The sequence below is a fragment of the Furipterus horrens genome, unplaced genomic scaffold, assembly GCF_987537825.1.
Source record: "Furipterus horrens unplaced genomic scaffold, mFurHor1.1.pri manual_scaffold_4, whole genome shotgun sequence".
In the NCBI taxonomy this organism is placed as follows: Eukaryota; Metazoa; Chordata; class Mammalia; order Chiroptera; family Furipteridae; genus Furipterus; species Furipterus horrens.
Window position 1 is genome coordinate 141,637,329 of NW_028327174.1, and position 22,462 is coordinate 141,659,790.

Genomic DNA, 22,462 nt, shown 5'->3' on the forward strand with positions numbered 1-22,462 from the left:
TTGCAGTAGTTTGAAAGCTTCTATTATACTAACAATATCATGTATAATGAGAAATAGAGTTTTTAGGGCTGGAACACAGATTATTAGACTCTTTAGTGAGATAAAGTTGAAACTATTTTAGAGCTAAGCTGTGGAAGGTTCGGAGAGGCTGTCTCTTACGAAGTGTTCAGATAATTAACAGCAGAGCCTAGACCGTCTCTTTTAAAAGCTGATTTTTCCTGTTATCCTACAATCTACCTAGAGAATCAATATGTAAACTTACCTACAGAGGGGTAAATGGACCAGGAGAATTTGAACACTGCTTAATTAGTCTTGGCAGATGAACAGTTTTCCTATGGAGCTTCATGGAAGATTTTATTATGCCTTGTACGACTAGAATGGGGCGAATTCATGAGTTTTCAGGGTTCTGGAAGACTGTCCAAATTTTGAGGGGGTAAAATGTGCATCTTCTTTTTTTAAAACCAGCCTCTTAATATTAGTGCCATGATTAAAACTTTTTCAACTAAAAAAGTTGGAGATATGAGGGACTTTAGTGGATAAATATGGAAAAGAGTTGGTTTGAATGGAATGTTTAAGCATGATTTTTAAAAGTTCTAAAAAGTTTTTTGTTGTGGAAAATATCAAAAGTAGGGAGAAGCATAAAGTGAACCTCATGTACTATTACCCAGCTGGCACTGTTATCGATATTTTGCTAATCTTGTTGCTTTATTTTCTCCCAGGTTTTTGAAGTATTGTAAAGTAACTCCCAGAGATCATGTCATTTTACTTGCAAATACTTTTAAGTGTTTCTAAGTGACTTAAAAAAAAAACAAAAACACAATCCCAATATCATTATAAATTGAACAAATATAAAAGCAATTTCTTACTATCACCTAATATATAATCCGTACTCAAATTCCTCAGAATATTTTATAGGCTGTTTTGTTAAAATGAAGACCCAAAATGGTTTATATATTTGTATTTTCAGTCTCTTTTTAATCTATAGTAGTTATATTAACTGTTTTTCTCTATTAACAATTTTTATATTAACTCCTTTCCCTAAATCATTTATCCGTTGATGAAACTACATAAATCAAATTTTTCATCAACAGATTACACACACACACACACACACATACACACACACACACACACGGAAAACTAGACTTTCCTGCCACGTGTGGCTACCGTTTATGGAGCACTTACTACCTCTCAGGACTGGGTTAAGACTTTACATATATTTTTGCTTTTCAACCTTATTAAAAAACACATTTTACAGCTCATTACACTGATCACCTCAGTGATTAAAAATACGTAGATCACACAGACAATAAGTAGGAGAGGTAGAATAGGAACCCTTGTGCTTTCAGCTGCAAAACTCGTGTTCGTTATTACTACATACACTGTCTTACAAGCAAGTCCTTGTCATGTTATGTTTATGGTTTTTCAGACTAGTTACAAAACCCCTATTACAGTATTTTTCTAATACATGATACTTCAATACAGATAAATGCACATAATATCTGAGGAGTTCATAGACCCTAGAGATTTATGAGTACAATCCTTAGGCTGGACTCAGGTTCAACATTTCTGTTTTATTTAATGGTAAGATGTTGTTAATAAATAACCCGAAAGTCTAGAATCTCTTTCCTAGAGGTGTGTGACATACGTCCAGTTGAAAATAAGCTGTGTGTATGTGAAAATATAAATATTAATTTTATATTTATTACAATGTATGTATATATTTTTAGTTCTGATTTTCTGCCTTATGCCTAAAGCACTGTAATGGTGATTAAGAAACTCTAAATACTGTTATGGTCAAATCACTTAATTTCAGTAACCTCTGAGTTTCCCACCTGTGAAATAGAGTTGGCTACTGAATTTGCTTCATGTTCCAACATTCTAGATTTAAAATGAGGTAAAGATTTATAGGCCGTTAGGACTTGACCCTTTAAGCTTTCATTAACATGGGTCTTTTTGAAAATTCAGAAAGTTTTTCATTTTCTAAATTATTATTAAATGTTTATTTTAAATATTCTCTTTGAATAACACAATAATTGGGCTGTTTATGTGCTTGAGGCACCATATGTTTTGCCTTATACCTGAGGAATGTGCAGTTCTTACATGTCCTGTCTTGTGCTATTCTGGTACAACAAATGATTGATAGAAATTGAGTTATTATAACAGAACCTTGTTATGGGATCAGTGTCTCCTACTTTGAAAATAAATGACTCAGCCAGACGGCAACATTTATTTTCTCTAAATGACTAGGGATGTAGCAATAGGAGACCATTATCCTGTGACAATATTCTGTTTCATTGACATTATCTCACAAATGTAATTGGTCCATTACTAAATAGAGGTTTTGTTACTGATCAATTTCACGATTTTCAAAACCATTAGGATAATAAATATGCCATCATAGTAATTTCATTGACAGAATGTTCTTTTTTCTTCATCTACATTTGTTAGAGGAAAAAATATAGATTTAGGTTGAACTTAAACACTACAATTTATACCAGTTTTGACTACTTTTCCATTAAGAGAAATGGAATATTGTGCAGAGTAATCATGTTTGCATCGAGCTGCTGAACTGACGACCTTAAAATTTTTGTGATTTTTTTTTTCCTCTACCACACTAAACCACATCAAATCATAATTGCTCCTAAGCAATTAGTTTACCACCTCCGTTTAATGGTTTTATTTGAAATAAGTTCCAGATCATTTCTAGGACTTTACTGTAAATCCACTAAAGTAACACATCAGTTAAATTAACCCCAACTGTTACCAGCGTAAGCAGTAACAGCATTAGTAACAACAGAAACCTGGAGATGTCTTGTAGCATAAATGTTTCTAAATGCGTGGCTTTTCCCCAAATGTTCTCTAAAAACTCATCTGTAATCTTGTTAAATTAGAACACTTCCAGTATCTTTCTGACTTTTACAGTTAAGGTTACGGTATTGATTTTATTTTATAGTCCATGGCTCTCAGATGCTTAAGACTAATAAGCCTCTATAGCCAAGAGGTTTCCCTAGAGGCATGGTGAATAGCAGCTATTTACCTATGCCAATATTTAATAAGTGACTAAAATATACTAAAAATCTTGCATAATTGTTTGATGTTTTTCCTCCTTTCAAATTAGGTTTTCTGACTTTACTCTAGACACTTGAATATTGTTCGTTAAAACGAAATTGCTTAATGGGCAAAAGCATTTTGAAGTGTTCTGTAAAAGCAGTTTTCATTTATTCAGTATTCACTTCTTTACCACTGTTCCTAGTTCTTCAGAGGTTTTTGTTTTTGTTTTGTTTTTTATGTCTCAAGGAAGGTGTTTGTGAGCTTCAAAGGAGTTTGAGCTTTAAACGTATACTGGGTATAGGTGTAGCCTGGAGACTTCTTTTTTAATAGAAATGTGATAAATAGAGACTTGTAGTAACATGCTGCTTACCCTGCCTGGGTTGGAATACACTATAAAGAGAGACGTAAAACTATGACAAAATGTCTTAAGTTGTTGAAGAATACAGTAATATGCTGAAGTATATTTGAGATTAAATAACTCAGTTTTAAAGTAAGAATTTTTATTTTTAATATGAAGAGTACCACATTTTCTCCTTCAAAAAAGAACTGATTTCATTTTAAAAGGGGGTTGGGAAATCTGATAAAAGATATTTTATCCCCTTCTAATGTAGATTGCCATTTTCTCAGTGATTTTAGAGTATGATAAATGTAAAGATATATGGAGATGCCTTCTTAACATGGCAGCTAATTATTTTTTGCATCATCTGGCATCATCATCAAACTACTGTTGTGGGATTAAGTCCATATGTCTTGTCATAACATTCAGAGCTTTTTGTTAACTTGGAGTGTGTGGGAAGGACAGTCGCATTTCCCACACAATCATACAATTTTACATCTAGAAGAGTCCTTAGAAACAGATATTCATATATTCTCTTTTTTTCACTTGTGTTCTCAAAAATAAGTATTTTTTGTTGTTAGCCAATTAAATTGCAAACATGACATTTAAATATTTTATTTGATATTTTTGCAACATCCAAAGCCTAAGACCAATGGGAGATATTTTTTCCATAAAGTGTGATGTTTGTCTCAGTAGCAAGATCCAGTATTGTGCAACCATCATTAGAAACTATTCATAAAATTCTCTTGAGCTACAGGTAGTATTTTCTTTCTCCAAAATATGTATTTTACAATTTTTTTAATTGTAAAGTAAGACTTATTTGTGGGGGATTTGGAAAAGCAAACTGTCCAATGCTAATAAGAAAATAAAAATCACCTATAATCCTATCATATAGAGATAACATCTGTTACTATTTGGCTGTATTATATGCTAATCTATTTTCTCTGCATTTTGATGAATTTCTTATGCATATTTGCACTAAATTGGGCATATATGATATATGCTGTTTTGTAAGTTATTTTTTTGTCTTTCATTTATAATGTAATGGCATTTTGCCATGTCATTCAATTTCCACTCCATAATGACTGCATACTATGCTACCCTTAGATCATACTATAGATTTTTAAATGTCTGCTTTGCTCATGGATGTTTAGGTAGTTTTTGAGTTTTTATATGATAAATAAATATACAGCAAACATCACTGCATGCAAATCTTTGTGCTTAGATCTGATTATTTTATCTTTGTTTAGTTCTATTCATATTCCCTAGTACCTAGCATACTGCCTGGCACAAAGTCATCAAGTATAGATGCTCAATGAAATTTTGCTTAAGAAATATGTACATTCCTACTATAGATTTACCGAGTTAAATGCTATGTACATTTCTAAGGCTTTTTCTAAATATTGGTACAGACTCCACAAAGACTTTATCAATTTACATTACCACTAGCTGTGTCTGAGGGGCTTATTGAACTCCAGTGTCATACCTATAATATTTAAAAGTAGCACATGGCTCTGTAAGCAATTTTGAATCATATTCTCTAAAATATATGTAAATAACAATGTCTCTATGGCCTTGTGACTCTACCCACGCACCTTTTTTTGTCATTTTTATCTCATTTAAACCACTGGACATCACACCACATCTTGTCTCCCATGAACCAGGACAGCTCCATTTTATTGTGAAGGAAATGGGGAAACAGAGATGGTACCTCAGGGACTGTGCAGAGCTTTCTAGTAAAGGTATAGCCTACTTGGTCTATTTCCTTATTCCTCCAGGACACACTGCCTCAGAGGACTTCCCTGTCATCAGTCCTTTATCTGCAGGTAAACCTTGTGCAAGGTGTAAGGATTGGTGTGGTTCTCCACCAGGACTCTGATAGAAATAAGTACATGGCAGCTTTGGGCTGGGATCTTCAAGGGTTGATAATTGTAGTATTTTACATATGTTTATACGGGGTTATAAATAAGCTCTAAAGTTTCTTCTCCTCAATACAGATTTACTTTAAGGCAGAAACAGAGGAAGAGAAACCTTAACATTCAGCTGACAGAGTGGCTTCCCTGCCTTCTCGTCCTCTGGGCACAGGGCCCAAGCTGTATCCTTGTCTTAGGACTGATTCTGAATTTATGGTCTGAAGTAAAAGGACCAGATTTCTAGCTCTTGAACATGTCCTACACACTAGATTTGGTAGCTTCTCATTTATTATAAATAGTATGATTATTTTATGCAGATAATCAGTCATTTTTCACGCTTCCACCCCAACATTTTAATGGAAAGCAGAAATTTCCCAGTTTAGCTAAAATTTGGTTTTCACTCTCAGTGTTCTGTTTTGATTGACAGAGTCTCAGTGAGGTAATGGATGTGTTGAACACCTTTGCCATCATTCACAATGAGTTTGGTCTCTGTCTCTGAAGAACTTCTCTGTGTTTAGAATTTTTGAAATCTGTAAAACTTTAAAAGTCTAAAACCTCTGAAAAATAAAGAAATCTAGAAAACTCTAAGGGATATTAACTTAATAAGACTAGTTAATATAATATGTTCTTGTCAAATCCCAGTCATTGGGCTCTATCTAAGTTAAATGTTCCCACATAGGCACTTTTGCTCTTTGGTCTGTATCACGCTTATACCAAAGGGGCAAAGTTTCCTTATTGTTTTCATTGCACCTTGAGTTTTCATCTGCCAAAATGAATCCAATAACATCAGTACAATAGCTTTTTTAATGCAAGAAATAAAGAAGATATTTTTAACTATGATTATAACTTTTTAAGCACTTAGTAATAGAAGGTAGCTTTAAATATTAGAAAATAAGTAAAGCCAGTAAATGGTGACTTGTACCTATAAGGGTTCATTTAGACTTGCTTACAGTATGGCATGTAAATAAGAAAGACAAAGAGTACATAAAAGGACTGAACTTTATAATATCTTGAGGCAATTTGCTTCTTTGTTAAACAGATAGAAATATGTTTTTCTAAATCATAGGAATGGCACAGTTCATACATTTTACTTTATTTTATTTTTTAAAGACTTTATTATTTTTAGAAAGGGAGAGAAACATCAACCAGCCACCTCTCACAGGCCCCCTACTGGGGACCTGGTCTGTAACCCAGGCATGTGCACTGACTGAACCAGCAGCTCTTTGATTCTCAGGCTGGTGCTCAATCCACTGAACCACACCAGCCAGGGCAACAGTTCATATATTTTAATTTAGTGTTAGGCTATACTGAAAGTAATGGCTTCCAAAAATTCAAAAATTCTTGTGTGCTTCTACAATACATAATTGATTTGAAATAGTTGTGTACCGTAAGTGTCATTATAGGGAAGAAGAATATAACTTTTTTTTTAAAGAAAATGATGTGTTTTTTATATAGGCTATAGAAATGTGATTTGTAACCTTAATCTAGTCAAGCATATTGGGAAAGCTAACATATTGCTCCACTATATGTGAAAAAGGAGCAGGTGTCCCAGATAGGCAGGTGTTAAGGTGGCTGTTTGAGCTTGCCCTGGATCACTAGTTGACTCAGTGAAGTTCTACTAACAGGTGTCTAACTGATTGGAGTGCCGTGTGACATTTATCCCGGGAGCGACTTGGATGACAAGCTGCTACAGACTGAGGAAGGGGTCTTTGCTTTGATGAAGAAATTGCCAAAACTCATGTCTCATTAGTGTTTCCTAAGGTTCTTTGGAAGTGAACAACAGTTTAATTAAGGGCTGACGTAAACGTGTTTCTGCACACTTTCCCTGCAGCATTTTATCACATTAGAATTGATCAAAATTGTTGCCTTGGGCTGACTTGAACAGATATACATCTGGAGCGCCATTTGTGCAAGCTGATGATGAGTGGAGTACATGCGCTGTGTTTCACAGAAACAGCCCTTCTTTATAGATGAAATTACCTTGTTGGGAGATGAGTTGATCTAACTCTTTATTTGCTTAAGTCTGTATCTATTTGAAGTGATGCTGTGAAATGAATGACACCTGAGGGTTTAGGATGTATGTAAGTCATAGTGCCAAAAAAATTATAGTTAGTAAAAATTATGTGATAATTTGATTTTGCAAAATACTTACATAAAGGTATGCTTAGGTCTAAGTGAACCAAGTTAGCTTTATGAGTAGCCTAACCGAACCTTTCTTACATGATTTTTCGTTATGCATTTAACTATATAGTTGGTTTCTAAAGCCATAACTAATTTTCCAATTATAAGTCAAAATCTAGGTGTAGACACTGAAAACTAATACTATCAGTGTAAATATTTTTTTAGATTAGCCTCTCCTATCTTCTGTCATTAAGAATAATCCTTCTATAGTCTAATATCATCGTGATTGCAATTATTTAATGAATTTTTATATTTAATGTCTATCTTTTCTGCTGAACTGTAAGCATCACCAGGACAAGGAACAGGCGGTTTTATTTAACATCTTGAACTTTATGCCTCATCATAAGTTTCTCATACTTATTAGAAACTCAGTAACTAATTTTGTTTTCTCTTTGCTTTCCATTATCTATTCATGCAACATGCATTTCAACATATATTGACCATGGTTATTTCACTCATCGTACACTACTACTTAGCATTCCACCATACAGCTTCTTTTAACATGCAAGAGATTCTAAAATAAACTGCCTAGACACAGAAACAAACACAAGATCATCCAGGAGACCTAGACCTCCAAAGTTCCTTGGAAGGATTACTTATGGAGAAAATAAATCAAATTGGCTCAATGGATAAAATATTGTTCTATAGATGGAACAAAAAGGTAAAAAGACATATAATTTTTTAGCCCAAAGGAATGTCATATACAAGGAAAGGGACAGAGTTAGAAGTACATTTCTCCTCTAGGAGGCAACAAGTATAAATAAAATGGAATGATCAGGAAAAATTTATATGAAAATGTGGTCCCACAGTAGATCTTAAAATGAAGAAGATATTTTGAAGATGATTTCAGTTACTGTTTTTGTAGCGAACCATGATGAGGAAGGTTTGGGAAGGAGGCATAAGAGGAAACTCTTGATTCTACACGTACACATGAAAAGGGTCTCTAGTGGAAGCTACAAGAACAGAAAAATAGAGCTTTTGTAACGTTTTTTTCTTCTAAAATGAATTCATTTATAAATTGTTACTTTCTAAATCATATTAAAAATTTTTGCCTCATTTCAAGCCCTCACTGGCCTTTACGTATTTCTCATCAGCCACCAATAACTCCTGCCTCCTTCCTACCAACAGACATACCAGCTAATTTTTTTCTTATGGCCTTTCAACTTCTTTATTTCATGTATTATTCAACTTATGCATAATAATGTTTTGTTATTATTCAACTCATATGTTTACGAGGGGAAAATTGAATTTATTTATAAAACGTGTATTTATTCTTACATGCTTAAACTTTAGTTACCTTTAAAGTACTTTCCATTTGATGCAATATACCTGTTAAGATGCTTTTTCCATCACTCAAAGCAGTTTTTGAACTCATTGATTTTGATGCCTTTTAGTGCTTCTGCCGTTTTTTGTTTCATCTTTTCTACATCAACAGAATGTTTCCCTTTGAGGCCTTTTTTTCATCCAAGGAAACAAACAAAAAAAATGTCACTAGGGGTGAGATGGGGTGAATAGGGAGGGTTGGGCATGGGGGTCATGCTGTTTTTGGTCAGAAACTGCTGAACACTCAGGTGGTATGGGCAGGTGCGCTTGTAAATCACCCATCGTGAAATAGGCAAATGCTTTGAAAGAGTCTTTTAAAGAAAAAAATCAGTGAAGCCAAATGCAGCCTCTCACAACAACAACAGCTGGTATACTAATACAGATGGGTTCCTAGAACACTCACCTAGCTGGGGAAGCTGGTACTACAAGCGCCTACCCTTCAGAAGATAATTCCGGTTTTGGGGGGTCCCTCCCTTATATATATTATTCAGCTTTATTATTCAACTGATTTTCAACTTAATCTTTTTGTGTACTATTCTTCCTGCTTAGGGGACAATAGCTTGAGAAAAGCGTAACATTTGATTTTCTTTACAGAAAGGTCACTTAAAACCATCTCCTTTATACCTTTATTCCTCAAACATTTTTTTTTTTCTGTAGCATGAGTGCATTAAAAATAGAAATGATATCATTTTTCAGTTTGGCTTGAGGTCTGTTAGACTGCAGACATTCAAAATAAATTAAAATAAAAACAATACTAGTTTGATTCATGATTAAAATGTAATAGCTAGAAATTCTACCCTTACTTCTCTCAGATAATTGACCTTTTATTTTTATTCCCTCTTCCATCCAGAAAGTTTTTTTTTTTCCTTTGAGGGGATGGTTTACTTTGTGTCCTCCTAAGTACTTAGCATAGGGCCTTGCACATGCAGTATATCTTTATTAACTGATGGACTCCAAATTAATTTCATTTAAGGGGAAAACAAAGGCATTTAAGCCTGCTTTCTAATACTACCATTCTTTATTTATGAAGAAAATCATTTCAGTATGGCCAGTGGACCTTCTTCTTATGTTTACTATTGCAAATTAATTTTTTTTATTTAACGAGGAGACAATTCCTGGTTCCTTTCATAGCTTGGAGAGTGAATTTTTTTGTTTGTTTGTTTCTGTTGCATTAGCCTCTGTATCTCTTCTGTGTATTCTGAACCACGAAGGTGCATACTTAAAAGAGAACCAGAAAAATAAAGGGACTTATAATACTTATCTAATAAAGTCAAGAGTATCATTTTGACTAAGAAAATGCAAGGGCTTTAATTCTTAAAAATTACATAATCACCTATATTCTTTAATTTCTGCACAAACATCTTTGATTTATGTGCCCTTTACAAAAACACTCATATGAGTTTGGCTGGGTTTAGTGAAAATTCTGAAATAGTTACAGTAGTTGCAATAGCCTTGATTGACCTCCAGAAATGACATGACTGGAATGAAACTTATTCTGCTTCCCAAGCTCTGGTCATATTTAATTGTTCTAAATGTACAGTAAGTGCTTTATTATTTATAGTAGGGAGCCTTCAGAAACTGACTTACACAGGTTAGTTTTATTTGAAATTTATAGTTAAGCACAGATAAAGCATAAGAGTGTCAATAAAAAGTTACTAGGTTTTTTCTAAGGGTTAATTTTAAATAAAAAATTTAGGAGGAAAACTTATTACATCATCTATAAAAGTGAGGGATGAAATAAAGGTTTTTTTTCCCAACCTCTATTAATGTATATGTCTATGATTAACTTCCATCAGGTCAAAACCTATATTTTTTAGTGTTACCACTTAAAATCACATAGCTATTTTTAGCATTTTGAAGGTAATTTAGCTGAAATGAAATTCCTTATTTTTCTGAATGTTTTTTAAAATTTTCTTTTTTTGTAACAGCATTAATTGCTGATGTTTCATTAACAATTTCTTTTTTTTTTTTCTTTTTCTTTTTGAGAAAGATATGAGAAAATGGTACACTGGTTCATCAGAGTTCTGATAGGTTAGTGACAGCCAGTCAGTCACAAATTGTAGCTTATGGATCCCAATACACCCATCAATTTTGTAGACTGTTTTGTCTACTGTCTATAGTAGCATATCTATTCTTTAATTTCCAGTGTGCTGAAGACACATACTGAATTTAGCTGGATGTCTTTACTAGAGTTTAAGTAATTTTTAAAATGGTAAAACATAATGTTAACTAGTTTCTTGTACTAATAGCACCATGTAGCTTTTTTTTTAATATCAAAAATTTGTTAATTAAAAATGTACATTGTGTATATATATATATTTTTTTAAAGTATATTTTATTGATTATGTTGTTACAGTAGTTCCAATTTTTTCCCCTTTACTCCCCTCCACCCAGTATCTCCCTCCCCCAGCATCCCCCCCCAAGTCCATACCCATGGTTCGTAAAAAATAACTATCCCTCCCTCTCAGATATTAAGACCCTTTGTAATCTTGTAAAGGACAATGGGCGAAGGTCTCAAGCTCCTCTAGCTGCTTCAAGCTGGACATGGTCGTCGTCCTACCTACCCTTGGGTCCAGAAATCCCTAATAACAGTGGGGGTGTGGAGGGGAGGGTGGCCTTCCCACATGGGGAAGGATTGTGCAGACTCCAGGTCAGTTGGCTGTCTCCAGACAACGGCGTGCTTGGTTTAGCAGGCTGGCATCCTTGTTGTGTTCTGGGGGCAACAGATTTGGCAAAAAGGGTTAAAAAGCATCATTCAATCCATAACTACTAGGTGGCAAAAGGCAGGGATTAATTTTTCAATGTTCCACATTAGGAGAAAAAAAAAAAAAAAAAAAAAAAAAGGGCTTCTTTGGAGGAAGGTGTGCTAGGCACATCTCTCCTGACCAAAACCCTTTTGCCCATTTTATTTAGTTTGGGCTGAGGGAAATAGTTTATGTTTCCCCCCTCTCAGACCTCTGGGCCCTTTCTGTCCAAGCCATTAGGATAGAAAAGAGAATTCAGTTTTAAAGTGAAGCCCACAGACCACCCCATTCTTCACCAACTCAGCCATTTAGTTCAGCCAAACTGTTGAGTCTCCGGAGGCAGCGCTGCAGAGAGGATTAAGTGAGGCTTATGCGTACAGACAATCACTCAGGTAATGCGGTCATAGGCTTATGCCCTTTGAAAACAGAAAACACATGTTAATTTATGTAACATAACCAACAAAAAAGTCTCTAAATCTGTAAGACTGTCTTATTGGGAAGACATACAGTTGCAAGGCACTTGACATTCTACTTGCCTGCAAATTGAATCTCTTTGGTGATATCACAGATATGGTTTAATTTTCAAGTGAAACCATTTTTTAAATGAGAAGAAACTTTTAAGACGGTTAGCTGCCCTACTTTACAGTCTGCCACTGATCATTGTGATTTTCCTTGAATACTGATTTTTCTCCCTAAGATTACTCTCCTTGTCTTTAAAGGGACTACATTAAGTCCATTTTTAATTTATCCTGTTCATTTGCATAAGCATAACAAGAGCAGCAAATGATCACTTATGATCTTTAGTTCTGTTTTGCTGGAACTTACCCAAGGAACATTTAGGGTGGCCCTCAGTCTGCTCTTCAGTGCACAGAAGCTGGGCCACATACCTGGCATTCATCCTTGCCTGTACACACCTGTCCTTTCCAAGTCTTTCTGGTTTTCCATTGTGCCTTAAGGTCCCTTCTAGCCATCTTTCAGGAAAACAACCTTCGTTCCTTCCCTGGAGAGATTGCTGTGGACCGCACAACCAACCATGGCAGCAGGCCTTTTATTTCGCGGGCTTTTATTACCTTTGAAAGTCATTCCCAGTTCCTTAGGGCTTTTTGGTAACAACATGAGCCCAAGCATGTCTCCTTTAGGCTTGACATTCCAGTCAAAGGCTTGTTCAGAAAAAGGAACCTCTATTAACAACTGGTCTTATTAGGTCTATGCAAAGAAACTTAAGTCATTACTTACTTGTTTAGAATGCCAAACTCTGGAGAGATCAAATAGGGAGAAAAATATACAACGTGAAGGAAAATCTTTGTCCTAATATTCACTGAACTGGCATTTCCATTCTTCATATTTTCATTTTCCCCCACTAAAAAAAATTTTTTTGTTTGTTTTTCCATTACAGTTGTCTCACTTTTTTTTTTTTCCCCTCTTGCTTCCCTGTATCCTGCCCCTCCCTTCCCCCACATTCAGTCCCCACTCAGTTGCCCATGTCTGTGGGTCATTTATACATGTTCTTTGATTTTACACTTCCCCTTCTTACCCCCTTTTCTCCCTCCCCCCTCCCCCCTTGTTACTGTTAGTCTACTCCTTGTTTACATACCTCTGGTTCAATTTTGCTCATTTGTTTGTGTTGTTCATTAGTTTCCTGTAATAGGTGACAGCATAACGTATTTTTCTTTCGTTGCCTGGCTTATTTCGCTAAGCATAATTCTCTCTAGTTCCATCCATGTTGTTGCAAATGGTAGAAGTTCCTTCTTTCTTTCTGCTACATAGAACTCCATTGTGTAAATGTACCACAGTTTTTTGATCCACTCATCTACAGATGGGCATTTAGGTTGTTTCCAGCACTTGGCTATTGTAAATAGTGCTGCTATGAACATTGGAGTGCATAGGTTCTTTTGGATTGGTGTTTCAGGATTTTTCGGATATAATCCCAGTAATGGAATTGCTGGTTCAAAAGGCAGTTCCATTTTTAGTTTTTTGAGGAAATTCCAAACTGTTTTCCATAGTGGCTGCACCAGTCTGCATTCCCACCAGCAATGCACCAGGGTTCCCGTTTCTCCGCATCCTCTCCAGCACAAGTTGTTTGTTGATTTGTTGATTATGGCCATTCTGACTGGTGTGAGGTGGTATCTCATTGTGGTTTTTATTTGCATCTCTCTGATGGCTAGTGATGTTGAGCATATTTTCATATGTCTATGGGCCCTCCGTATGTCTTCTTTGGAGAAGTGTTTGTTCAGGTCCTTTGCCCATTTTTTAATTGGGTTGTCTGTCTTCTTGGTGTTGAGTCGTATGAGTTCTTTATATATTTTGGAGATCAATCCCTTGTCTGAGATGTCATTGGCGAATATATTTTCCCATATGGTTGGTTTCCTTTTCATCTTGCTGATGTTTTCTTTAGCTGAGCAGAAACTTTTTAGTTTGATGTAGTCCCATTTGTTTATTCTTTCCTTTATTTCCCTTGCCTTAGGAGATATATCAGTGAAAATGTTGCTACGTGGGATATCTGAAATTTTCCTGCCTATTTTTTCCTCTAGGACTTTTATGGTATCACGGCTTACATTTAAGTCTTTGATCCATTTTGAGTTTATTCTGGTGTATGGTGTAAGTTGGTGGTCTAGTTTCATTTTTTTGCATGTCCCTGTCCAGTTCTCCCAACACCATTTGTTGAAGAGGCTCTTTTCACTCCATTTGATGTTCTTTCCCCCTTTGTCAAATATTAGTTGACCATATGAACCTGGGTTTATTTCTGGGCTCTCTATTCTGTTCCATTGATCTATATGTCTGTTTTTATGCCAGTACCAGACTGTTTTGATTACCGTGGCCTTGTAGTATAGTTTGATATCAGGTATTGTGATTCCTCCTACTGTGTTCTTCTTCCTCATAATTGCTGTGGCTATTCGGGCTCTTTTTTGGTTCCATATAAATTTTTGAAGTATTTGTTCTAGGTCTGTGAAATATGTTGCTGGTATTTTAATAGGGATTGCATTGAATCTATAAATTGCTTTGGGTAGTATGGACATTTTAATGATGTTGATTCTTCCCATCCATGAGCATGGTATATGCTTCCATTTATTTGTATCTTCTTTAATTTCTTTCTTCAATGTTATGTAGTTTTCTGAGTACAGGTCTTTTACCTCCTTGGTTAAGTTTATTCCTAGGTATTTTATTTTTCTTGTTGCTATGGTAAATTGAATTTTTCTTTCAGTTTCTATCTCTGAGTTTTTATTGTTGGTGTATAAAAATGCCTTTGATTTCTTAATATTGACTTTGTATCCTGCTATTTTGCCGAATTCACTTATTAGGTCGAGTAGTTTTTTTGTGGAATCTATAGGGTTTTCTATGTACACTATCATGTCATCTGCAAATAATGACAGTTTTACTTCCTCTTTTCCAATTTGGATGCCTTTTATTTCTCTTTCTTGTCTGATTGCGGTGGCTAGAACTTCCAAGACTATGTTGAATAGGAGTGGGGAGAGTGGACATCCTTGTCTTGTTCCTGATCTCAGGGGGAATGCTCTCAGTTTTTGCCCATTGAGTATGATGTTGGCTTCAGGTTTCTCATATATGGCCTTTATTATGTTGAGGTATGCTCCCTCTATTCCCATTTTGCTGAGAGTTTTTATCATAAATGGGTGTTGTACTTTATCAAATGCTTTTTCTGCATCTATTGATAATATCATGTGGTTTTTGTCTTTCATTTTGTTTATGTGGTGTATTACGTTTATTGATTTACGAATGTTAAACCATCCTTGCATCCCTGGGATGAATCCTACTTGATCGTGGTGTATGATCTTTCTAATGTGTTGCTGGATCCGGTTTGCCAATATTTTGTTGAGGATTTTAGCATCTATGTTCATCAGCGATATTGGCCTGTAGTTTTCTTTCTTTGTTGTGTCTTGACCTGGTTTTGGAATTAGGGTTATACTGGCTTCATAGAATGAGTTTGGCAGTCTTCCCTCTTCTTGTATCTTTTGGAATAGTCTGAGAAGGATAGGAGTTAGTTCTTTCCTAAACGTTTTGTAGAATTCACTTGTGAAGCCATCCGGTCCAGGGCTTTTGTGTGCTGGGAGTTTTTTGATTACTGCTTCAATTTCACTAGCTGTTATTGGTCTATTCAGACTTTCTGCTTCTTCTTGATTCAGTTTGGGAAGACTATAGGTTTCCAGGAATCTGTCCATTTCCTCTAGGTTGTCAAATTTCTTGCCATACAGTTGTTCATAATAATTTCTTATAATCCTTTGTATTTCTGTGGTATCAGTTGTGATTTCTCCTCTTTCATTTCTGATTTTATTTATTTGGGTCCTCTCTCTTTTTTTCTTGATGAGCCTGCTTAAAGGCTTGTCAATTTTGTTTATTTTTTCAAAGAACCAGCTCCTACTTTTGTTGATCTTTTGAATTGTTAGTTTAGACTCTATGTCATTTAATTCTGCTCTGATCTTGATGATTTCCTTCCTTCTACTTGATCTGGGCTTTGCTTGTTGTTCTTCCTCTAGATCTTGTAGCTGTAGGGTTAAATTTTTTATTAGATATTCCTCTAGCTTTTTTAGGTAGGCCTGTATTGCTATGAACTTTCCTCTTAGGACTGCTTTCGCTGTATCCCATAGGTTTTGGGTTGTTGTGTGTTCATTATCATTAGTTTCCAGAAACTTTTTGATTTCTTCCTTGATGTCATTGTTAACCCATTCATTATTTAATAGCATGTTATTCATTCTCCATGAGTTTGAATGTTTTTGAGTTTTTTCCTTGAGGTTGATTTCCAATTTTAAGGCATTGTGATCTGAGAAGATGCTTGATATAATTTCAATTTTCTTGAATTTGTTAAGGCTTGTTTTGTGTCCTACCATGTGGTCTATCTTTGAAAATGTTCCATGTGCACTTGAGAAGTATGTATATTTTGCTTCTTTGGGGTGAAAACTTCTATATATATCGACTAAGTCCATTTGATCTAGAGTGTTGTTCAGTGCCTCCATATCTTTGGTGTTTCTTTGCTTCGAAGATCTGTCCATTATTGACAATGGGGTGTTAAAGTCCCCTACTATGAGTGTGTTGTTGTCTATATCTTTCTTGGAGTCTTTCAAAAGTTTCCTTACATATTTGGGTGCTCCTAAGTTTGGTGCATATATATTTATAAGGGTTATATCTTCTTGATGGATTTTTCCCTTAAGTATTATGAAATGCCCTTCTTTGTCTCTTTTTATGGACTTTGCTGTGAAATCTGTTTTGTCTGATATAAGTATTGCTACCCCAGCTTTTTTTTCATGTCCATTTGCTTGGAATACATTTTTCCATCCCTTTACTTTCAGTCTGTGTAGATCTTTTGTTCTAAGGTGGGTCTCTTGTAGACAGCATATATGTGGGTCATTCTTTCTAATCCATTCAGCTACCCTATGTCTTTTAATTGGAGCGTTTAATCCATTTACATTTAAGGTTATTACCGATAAGTACTTATTCATTGTCATTTTTCCCCTTTGTACTCGTGTTCTTCTCTGTCTCTCTCTGTTTCTTTATCTTCTTAGAGCAGACCTTTTAGCATCTCTTGCATTGCTGGTTTGGTGGAGATGTATTCTTTTAGCCTTCTTTTGTCTTGGAAGCTCCTTATTTCACCCTCCATTTTGAATGAGAGCTTTGCTGGGTATAGTATTCTAGGTTGTAGGCCTTTGTTTTTCATTGCTTGGAATACTTTTTGCCATTCCCTTCTGGCTTGTAGTGTTTCTGCTGAGAAATCTGATGATAGCCTTATTGGAGTACCCTTGTATGTTATTTGCTGTTTTTCTCTTGCTGCTTTTAGGATCCTCTCTTTGTCTTTGAATGTTGCCATTTTAATTATGATGTGTCTTGAGGTGGGCCTGTTGGGGTTCATCTTCATTGGGACCCTCTGTGCTTCCTGGACTTGCGTGACTCTTTCTCTCGTCATGTTAGGAAAGTTTTCTGTCATTAGTTTTTCAAAGAGGTTTTCTATCCCTTGCTCTTCTTCTTCTCCTTCTGGAATTCCTATGAGACGGATATTATTACGTTTCATGTTGTCCTGCAGCTGTCTTAGAACCTCTTCAGTCTTGTTCAGTCTTTTTTCATTTTGTTGCATTGTCTGGGAGTTTTTGTGTAGGTTGTCCTCCAGCTCGCTGATCCGATCTTCTGCTTCCTCTAGCCTGCTTTTAATTCCTTCTACTGTGTTCTTCAATTCAGAGATCGTATTTTTCATTTCCTCCTGGCTCTTATTGATAGCTTCTATGTCCTTTTTCATGCTCACGTAATTTTCTGTGAGTTCCTTGTAGTTTTTCTGGAGTTCTTTGAAGTTTCCGCTGAGCTCATTCAGCTTCTCCATAATCCATGTTTTGAATTCCATATCTGATAGTTCGCTCCCCTCTATTTCATTTAGCACTCTTTCTGGGGATTCTACCTTTCCTTTTGATGGGAGGTTGTTTCTCTGTCTCCCCATTTTTTTGACTCCTATTGTTTGTTGGTGCTTCTTGGAATGATCTGCACTTCCTGGATCTGCCTCTGGTGGCGTCAGATCATGTACCAGTCTGGCCCTAGGCAGCCTGTTGGAGACTTCCAGGGATCTACTGCTGTTGTCTGTCTTCTTTGATTGTTAATCTATTCAATCTGTGATTAGCTGTCAGGTTTAAGGACTGTGGGTGTGGCAGCTTAATTCCTGTAGGCAGGGCTTTTGCTTCCCCTCAGGCTGACGCCACTTGGAGGGGAATGGTCTACCCGCAGTACTGGGGATGAGTCAGCACTGGGACCCAGTCAGCTGCTCCTCCAGTTCTCCCCTCAAAGCCACCGTGCCAAATTCTCCCCAAGTGTCTCCAGTCCTCTCTGCCTTCCCTCTGCTTGAGCCCAGGGTAAGTGGTGGCCAAAATATTTTCGTATGTGATCCACTTAAGAGCTCTTTTTCTCCTGCTGTTTCTCTCCGGCTAGCAAGAAAGCCTGTGGCTTTTCGCTTTTCACAGCTGATACTATTTTACTTTCCACTCTGTCGCTGTAGGCTGGGAAGCCCAGCTGGGGGTTTAGACCCTGCCCTTCTCAGGGGGAATCCCCGGCTGCTGAGCTGTTTCTCAGTCCCTTCAGCAGCCACCCGTGTGAGCCCAGCCAGCCCTTCCGCGTCTCCGCACTCCCTACCGGTCACGTTGTGATGTAGCGGCCTTTTCTGTCTCTCCGTGGTTATAAGACTTCTTTCCAGCTAGTGTTCCGTTGGTTATTCCAGATGATTTCTCCAAAATTAAGTTGTAAATCCAGACTGGTCCTGGGAGGAGGTTAGTGTAGCTTCCACTTACTTCTCCGCCATCTTGGATCTCCGTGTATATATATATATATATTATGTGTGATGAAATTTTGTTTTTTTTCTTTAATAAAAAGTTTATTTAGAAATACAAACTGAAATATTTATAGGTGAAGTTATGTGATGCCTAGGAATTGCTTCAAAGTAATATACGAGGAGGGAGTATAGATGAGGTAAAGGAGAAATAAGATTGGCTATGTGTTGATAATCAAAGCTGGGTGATAGTAGTGAGGATCCATTACTATCCTACTTGTATATGTATTTAAAATTTTGGTAATAAAATATAAATTTTATTACTTATATGATTTTTAGAATATTTTATTATAAATTTATAATGTTGGTAAAATCAATACTCAAGGTATTAAAAACAGGGCCCATTTCTCTTACCAGCTGGAGTTTTCTCCTGAATTCCCTATTTCAACTGACTGCATGGTACAGTCTTAATCAACTAAGATGATGACCTTCTACATCAGTTATTAATTGAATTGGGTTATTTCTGTTTAACTACCTTTGGCAGCAATTTTCAACCATTTAAAAAATCTACTTACTAAAACTCTGCAGCACACCAAAAATATATTTTTTGCCAATCTAACAGAAGAAGAAAATCAGTATGATTTTGATTCATTTACACAGGCTGGCTTTGTTGTGTTGGCTGTTTACTTTTTTTTTTTTCTTCTTTATTTGACAATCTAAGGGAAAAGAGGTCAGTGCCCCTGACTAAATAATCAGGTATTGCATGTTCTAAAAATTCTTGCAGCACACTGGTTGAAAATCGCTGATCTGTTGTATGGATTCTGTCTCTACTCTGAATTCAGGTTTTCATGATCTGTCTTTGGGCAGTATTAAATATTTGTGGAATGAGTGGATGATTGAATGAATGCATCCCCTCCTTCCTTTATCTCTGTTCTTTACTCCACAGACTATTTGTACTACTTGCATGTTTTATGGTCCCCTTCTTCGGAACATTTCCTCTCTCTCAATATGTCATCCCCATCCACGTTTTAAACATGGTGCCTCTGGGGGCACCTTTTTTAACTTGGGGAGGCTGAGGTGATCACTGTTCCTGGGCAGTGTGGCCAGAGGAACACCAGCACGTCTGCTCTCAACACATTTCTCCCTCTCAACTGTTTTCTTCTTATCATTTTTCCCTTCACTGACACTGAGTATCCCTATGGCAGCAATTACTTAAGGTGCAAGGAGAGAAACCTAATAGATATTTGCAGAATGGGCAAATTAAGGATTTGTTTTTTCTAAACAAGTACTACGTAATGAGTTTTCCATAAAAGATGTTAAATCAATGATATACTTACCAATGTACCCAAAGGTTGTGTCTCACAGTCACACCAGGTTTTTCTCTTATTTTTTTCCATAGTGTAGTCTGCAAGTCAAAAAACAAACACCTGAATCATATAAATCTAAGAATAAAAAGCTAAGGTAAAAAAGACCTTGATGTGAACCCAGGGGCCAATGATACTTAGTTTTTCAGAAACTCAAAATTTACTTATTAGTAGGGATCATTCTGATGATAATTCCAATGGAAATGGTTTGTGACACATATTTCAAAGTTCTGGCACAGCTGAATCTTTGACCCTGAATATATATTTTGTAAAAGAGTCAAAATAACAAAAATAAGAAAATGTTGGAAGTTAGAGCTATCATATTAATATGAACCCTGTAGCTTAAGAAAGTCATAAAGCTTCAGATTTTCCCTCTTCCTTTGCAGATATGTCTTCTCCGACTACTATGAAGAAGCCTGAAAAGCCATTGTTCAGTTCTACATCTCCACAGGATTCTTCCCCAAGGTTGAGCACTTTCCCCCAGCACCACCATCCCGGAATACCTGGAGTTGCACACAGTGGTGAGGAGTTTCAAACATAGAGGAGAAGCCTCCCTCTTAATTTACAGAGTCAGACCTTCCGGAAGATGTTGTTATTATAGCTATGGTGACTATATTCTCTCAGCCAAAAGAGGGAGAGTCACAATATGATCAAATTATTATTTTTCTTATCAATATGTGAGGGAGGATTTTTAAAGCCATGCAATTAAATACCATTTATCTATATATTTTTAAATTACCTTTATTGGAAAGATTATAATCACCAGAAATTAGAAAATATGGGGTATATGGTTATCTTAACTATATCTTCAGTGTTGGTCTTAATTCTGTATATTTTACCAAGACAAGGATTAATTTCAGTATGTGGCTGAGTTTGGAGCATTTCCAGAGGCATAAAAATAGACAGATGCTATTTCTGTATACATTATTTTCTCTTTTTAATTTTTTATTGATTTTATAAAGAGAGAGGTAGAGAGGGAAACATCAATTTGTTGTTCCACTTATTTATGCATTCATTGGTTGTTTCTTCGATGTGCTCTGACCGGGATTGACACGCTGCAGTCTTGGCATTATCAGGACAATGCTCTAACCCACTGAGCTACCTGGCCAGGACTGATTATATATTTTCTATACAAAAGTCAATATTTAACTATTTATTTGGGAATGGAATTAATCAGAAAAAATAAAAGATACTTTTCTTTAACAATTATTTTATATGTGCAAATTCTTTATGTGGGCTAATATACTTAATGTTATGAATAATATCTTAATTTAAAAAGGAAAAAGACTCCAATATTTTACATTTGTACTTTAAGGAACAACTAATATTAAATCCTCTTATATAAATGTCTGAATGCTTACCTTGATGGGAGAAAACTATTGATGGGCCACGGTTTGTTCTTAATTTTAAAAACTAAAAATGAGATATAAGTAATAACATAGAAATAAGCAATAACCTTCAAGGTTTGTGTACAGATAAGATTGAGGGCCATGGTTAAACTGAGCTGAGATTAAGAACACTTTGACAGTGTAAAGGTACCCAGTCTAACTTAGATGTTTGTATGTCCTTAAATTGTATTTTCAAAAGTTATACGCCTCAAATAAGGTGCTATTTTAACAATTGTTCTCTGCAATGCATCCCCTTAATGGAGGATGCTGAGACTTCATGCACTTTCTGGTGCCCTCACCCCTGGAAATTCTCATCTAGAAGGTCTGTGGTTAGGCCCAGGAATCTTCATTGTAACAATTGAGAGATTCTGAGTGCCTTGGACATTATTGAGGAAGATAAACAATATCCCATAAGAAGATTTTTTTTGTTTGTTTGTTTTGCACATAAGTACAAAGTTGGAGGTAAATTATTCCAGATGATTTTAATATATAGGTCATGGAAAGAATTTATTTTTTATTGTTTGTTACATTGTCTCATAAAACACTAAACTTTTATCATATGTGATTTCCTATGGTCTGGATCAAAATATTAAAAAGAAACATATTTCATCTTTACTTGTACATACAGTGTACTGGTTAGTACTCTTAATTTGTACTTACATGATTGTTCCCCTCAACATTATACAGAAAATGATCATGTAATTATATTCTTTCTCCACTTTTCAAACTTAAAATTATATTTCAGAAACTAAACAATAAATAGTGGTTATACTAATGTTGAAAAGTTGCAGTACAATTAAACGTTGCCCACATTGCATAGGTTTTATATATTATTTCCCTTTAAAAATACATGATATATGGGTAAGTTAAGGTCTATATGAAAGTATAAATTCATGTTTCTGTGGGTTT

The 22,462-nt window shown here is 35.6% G+C and overlaps 1 protein-coding gene across 4 annotated transcripts in view; it reads left to right on the forward strand.

Moving 5' to 3' along the window:
* Nucleotides 1–22,462, forward strand: part of NFIB (nuclear factor I B) — a 237,431-nt gene that overhangs the window by 177,240 nt on the left and 37,729 nt on the right. For all 4 annotated transcript variants that reach the window (XM_090274095.1, XM_090274097.1, XM_090274094.1 and 1 more), the window contains exon 7: nt 20,552–20,686. In XM_090274095.1, coding sequence (XP_090130221.1) covers nt 20,552–20,686 — 135 coding nt within the window. The remainder of the gene's footprint in view (nt 1–20,551; nt 20,687–22,462) is intronic.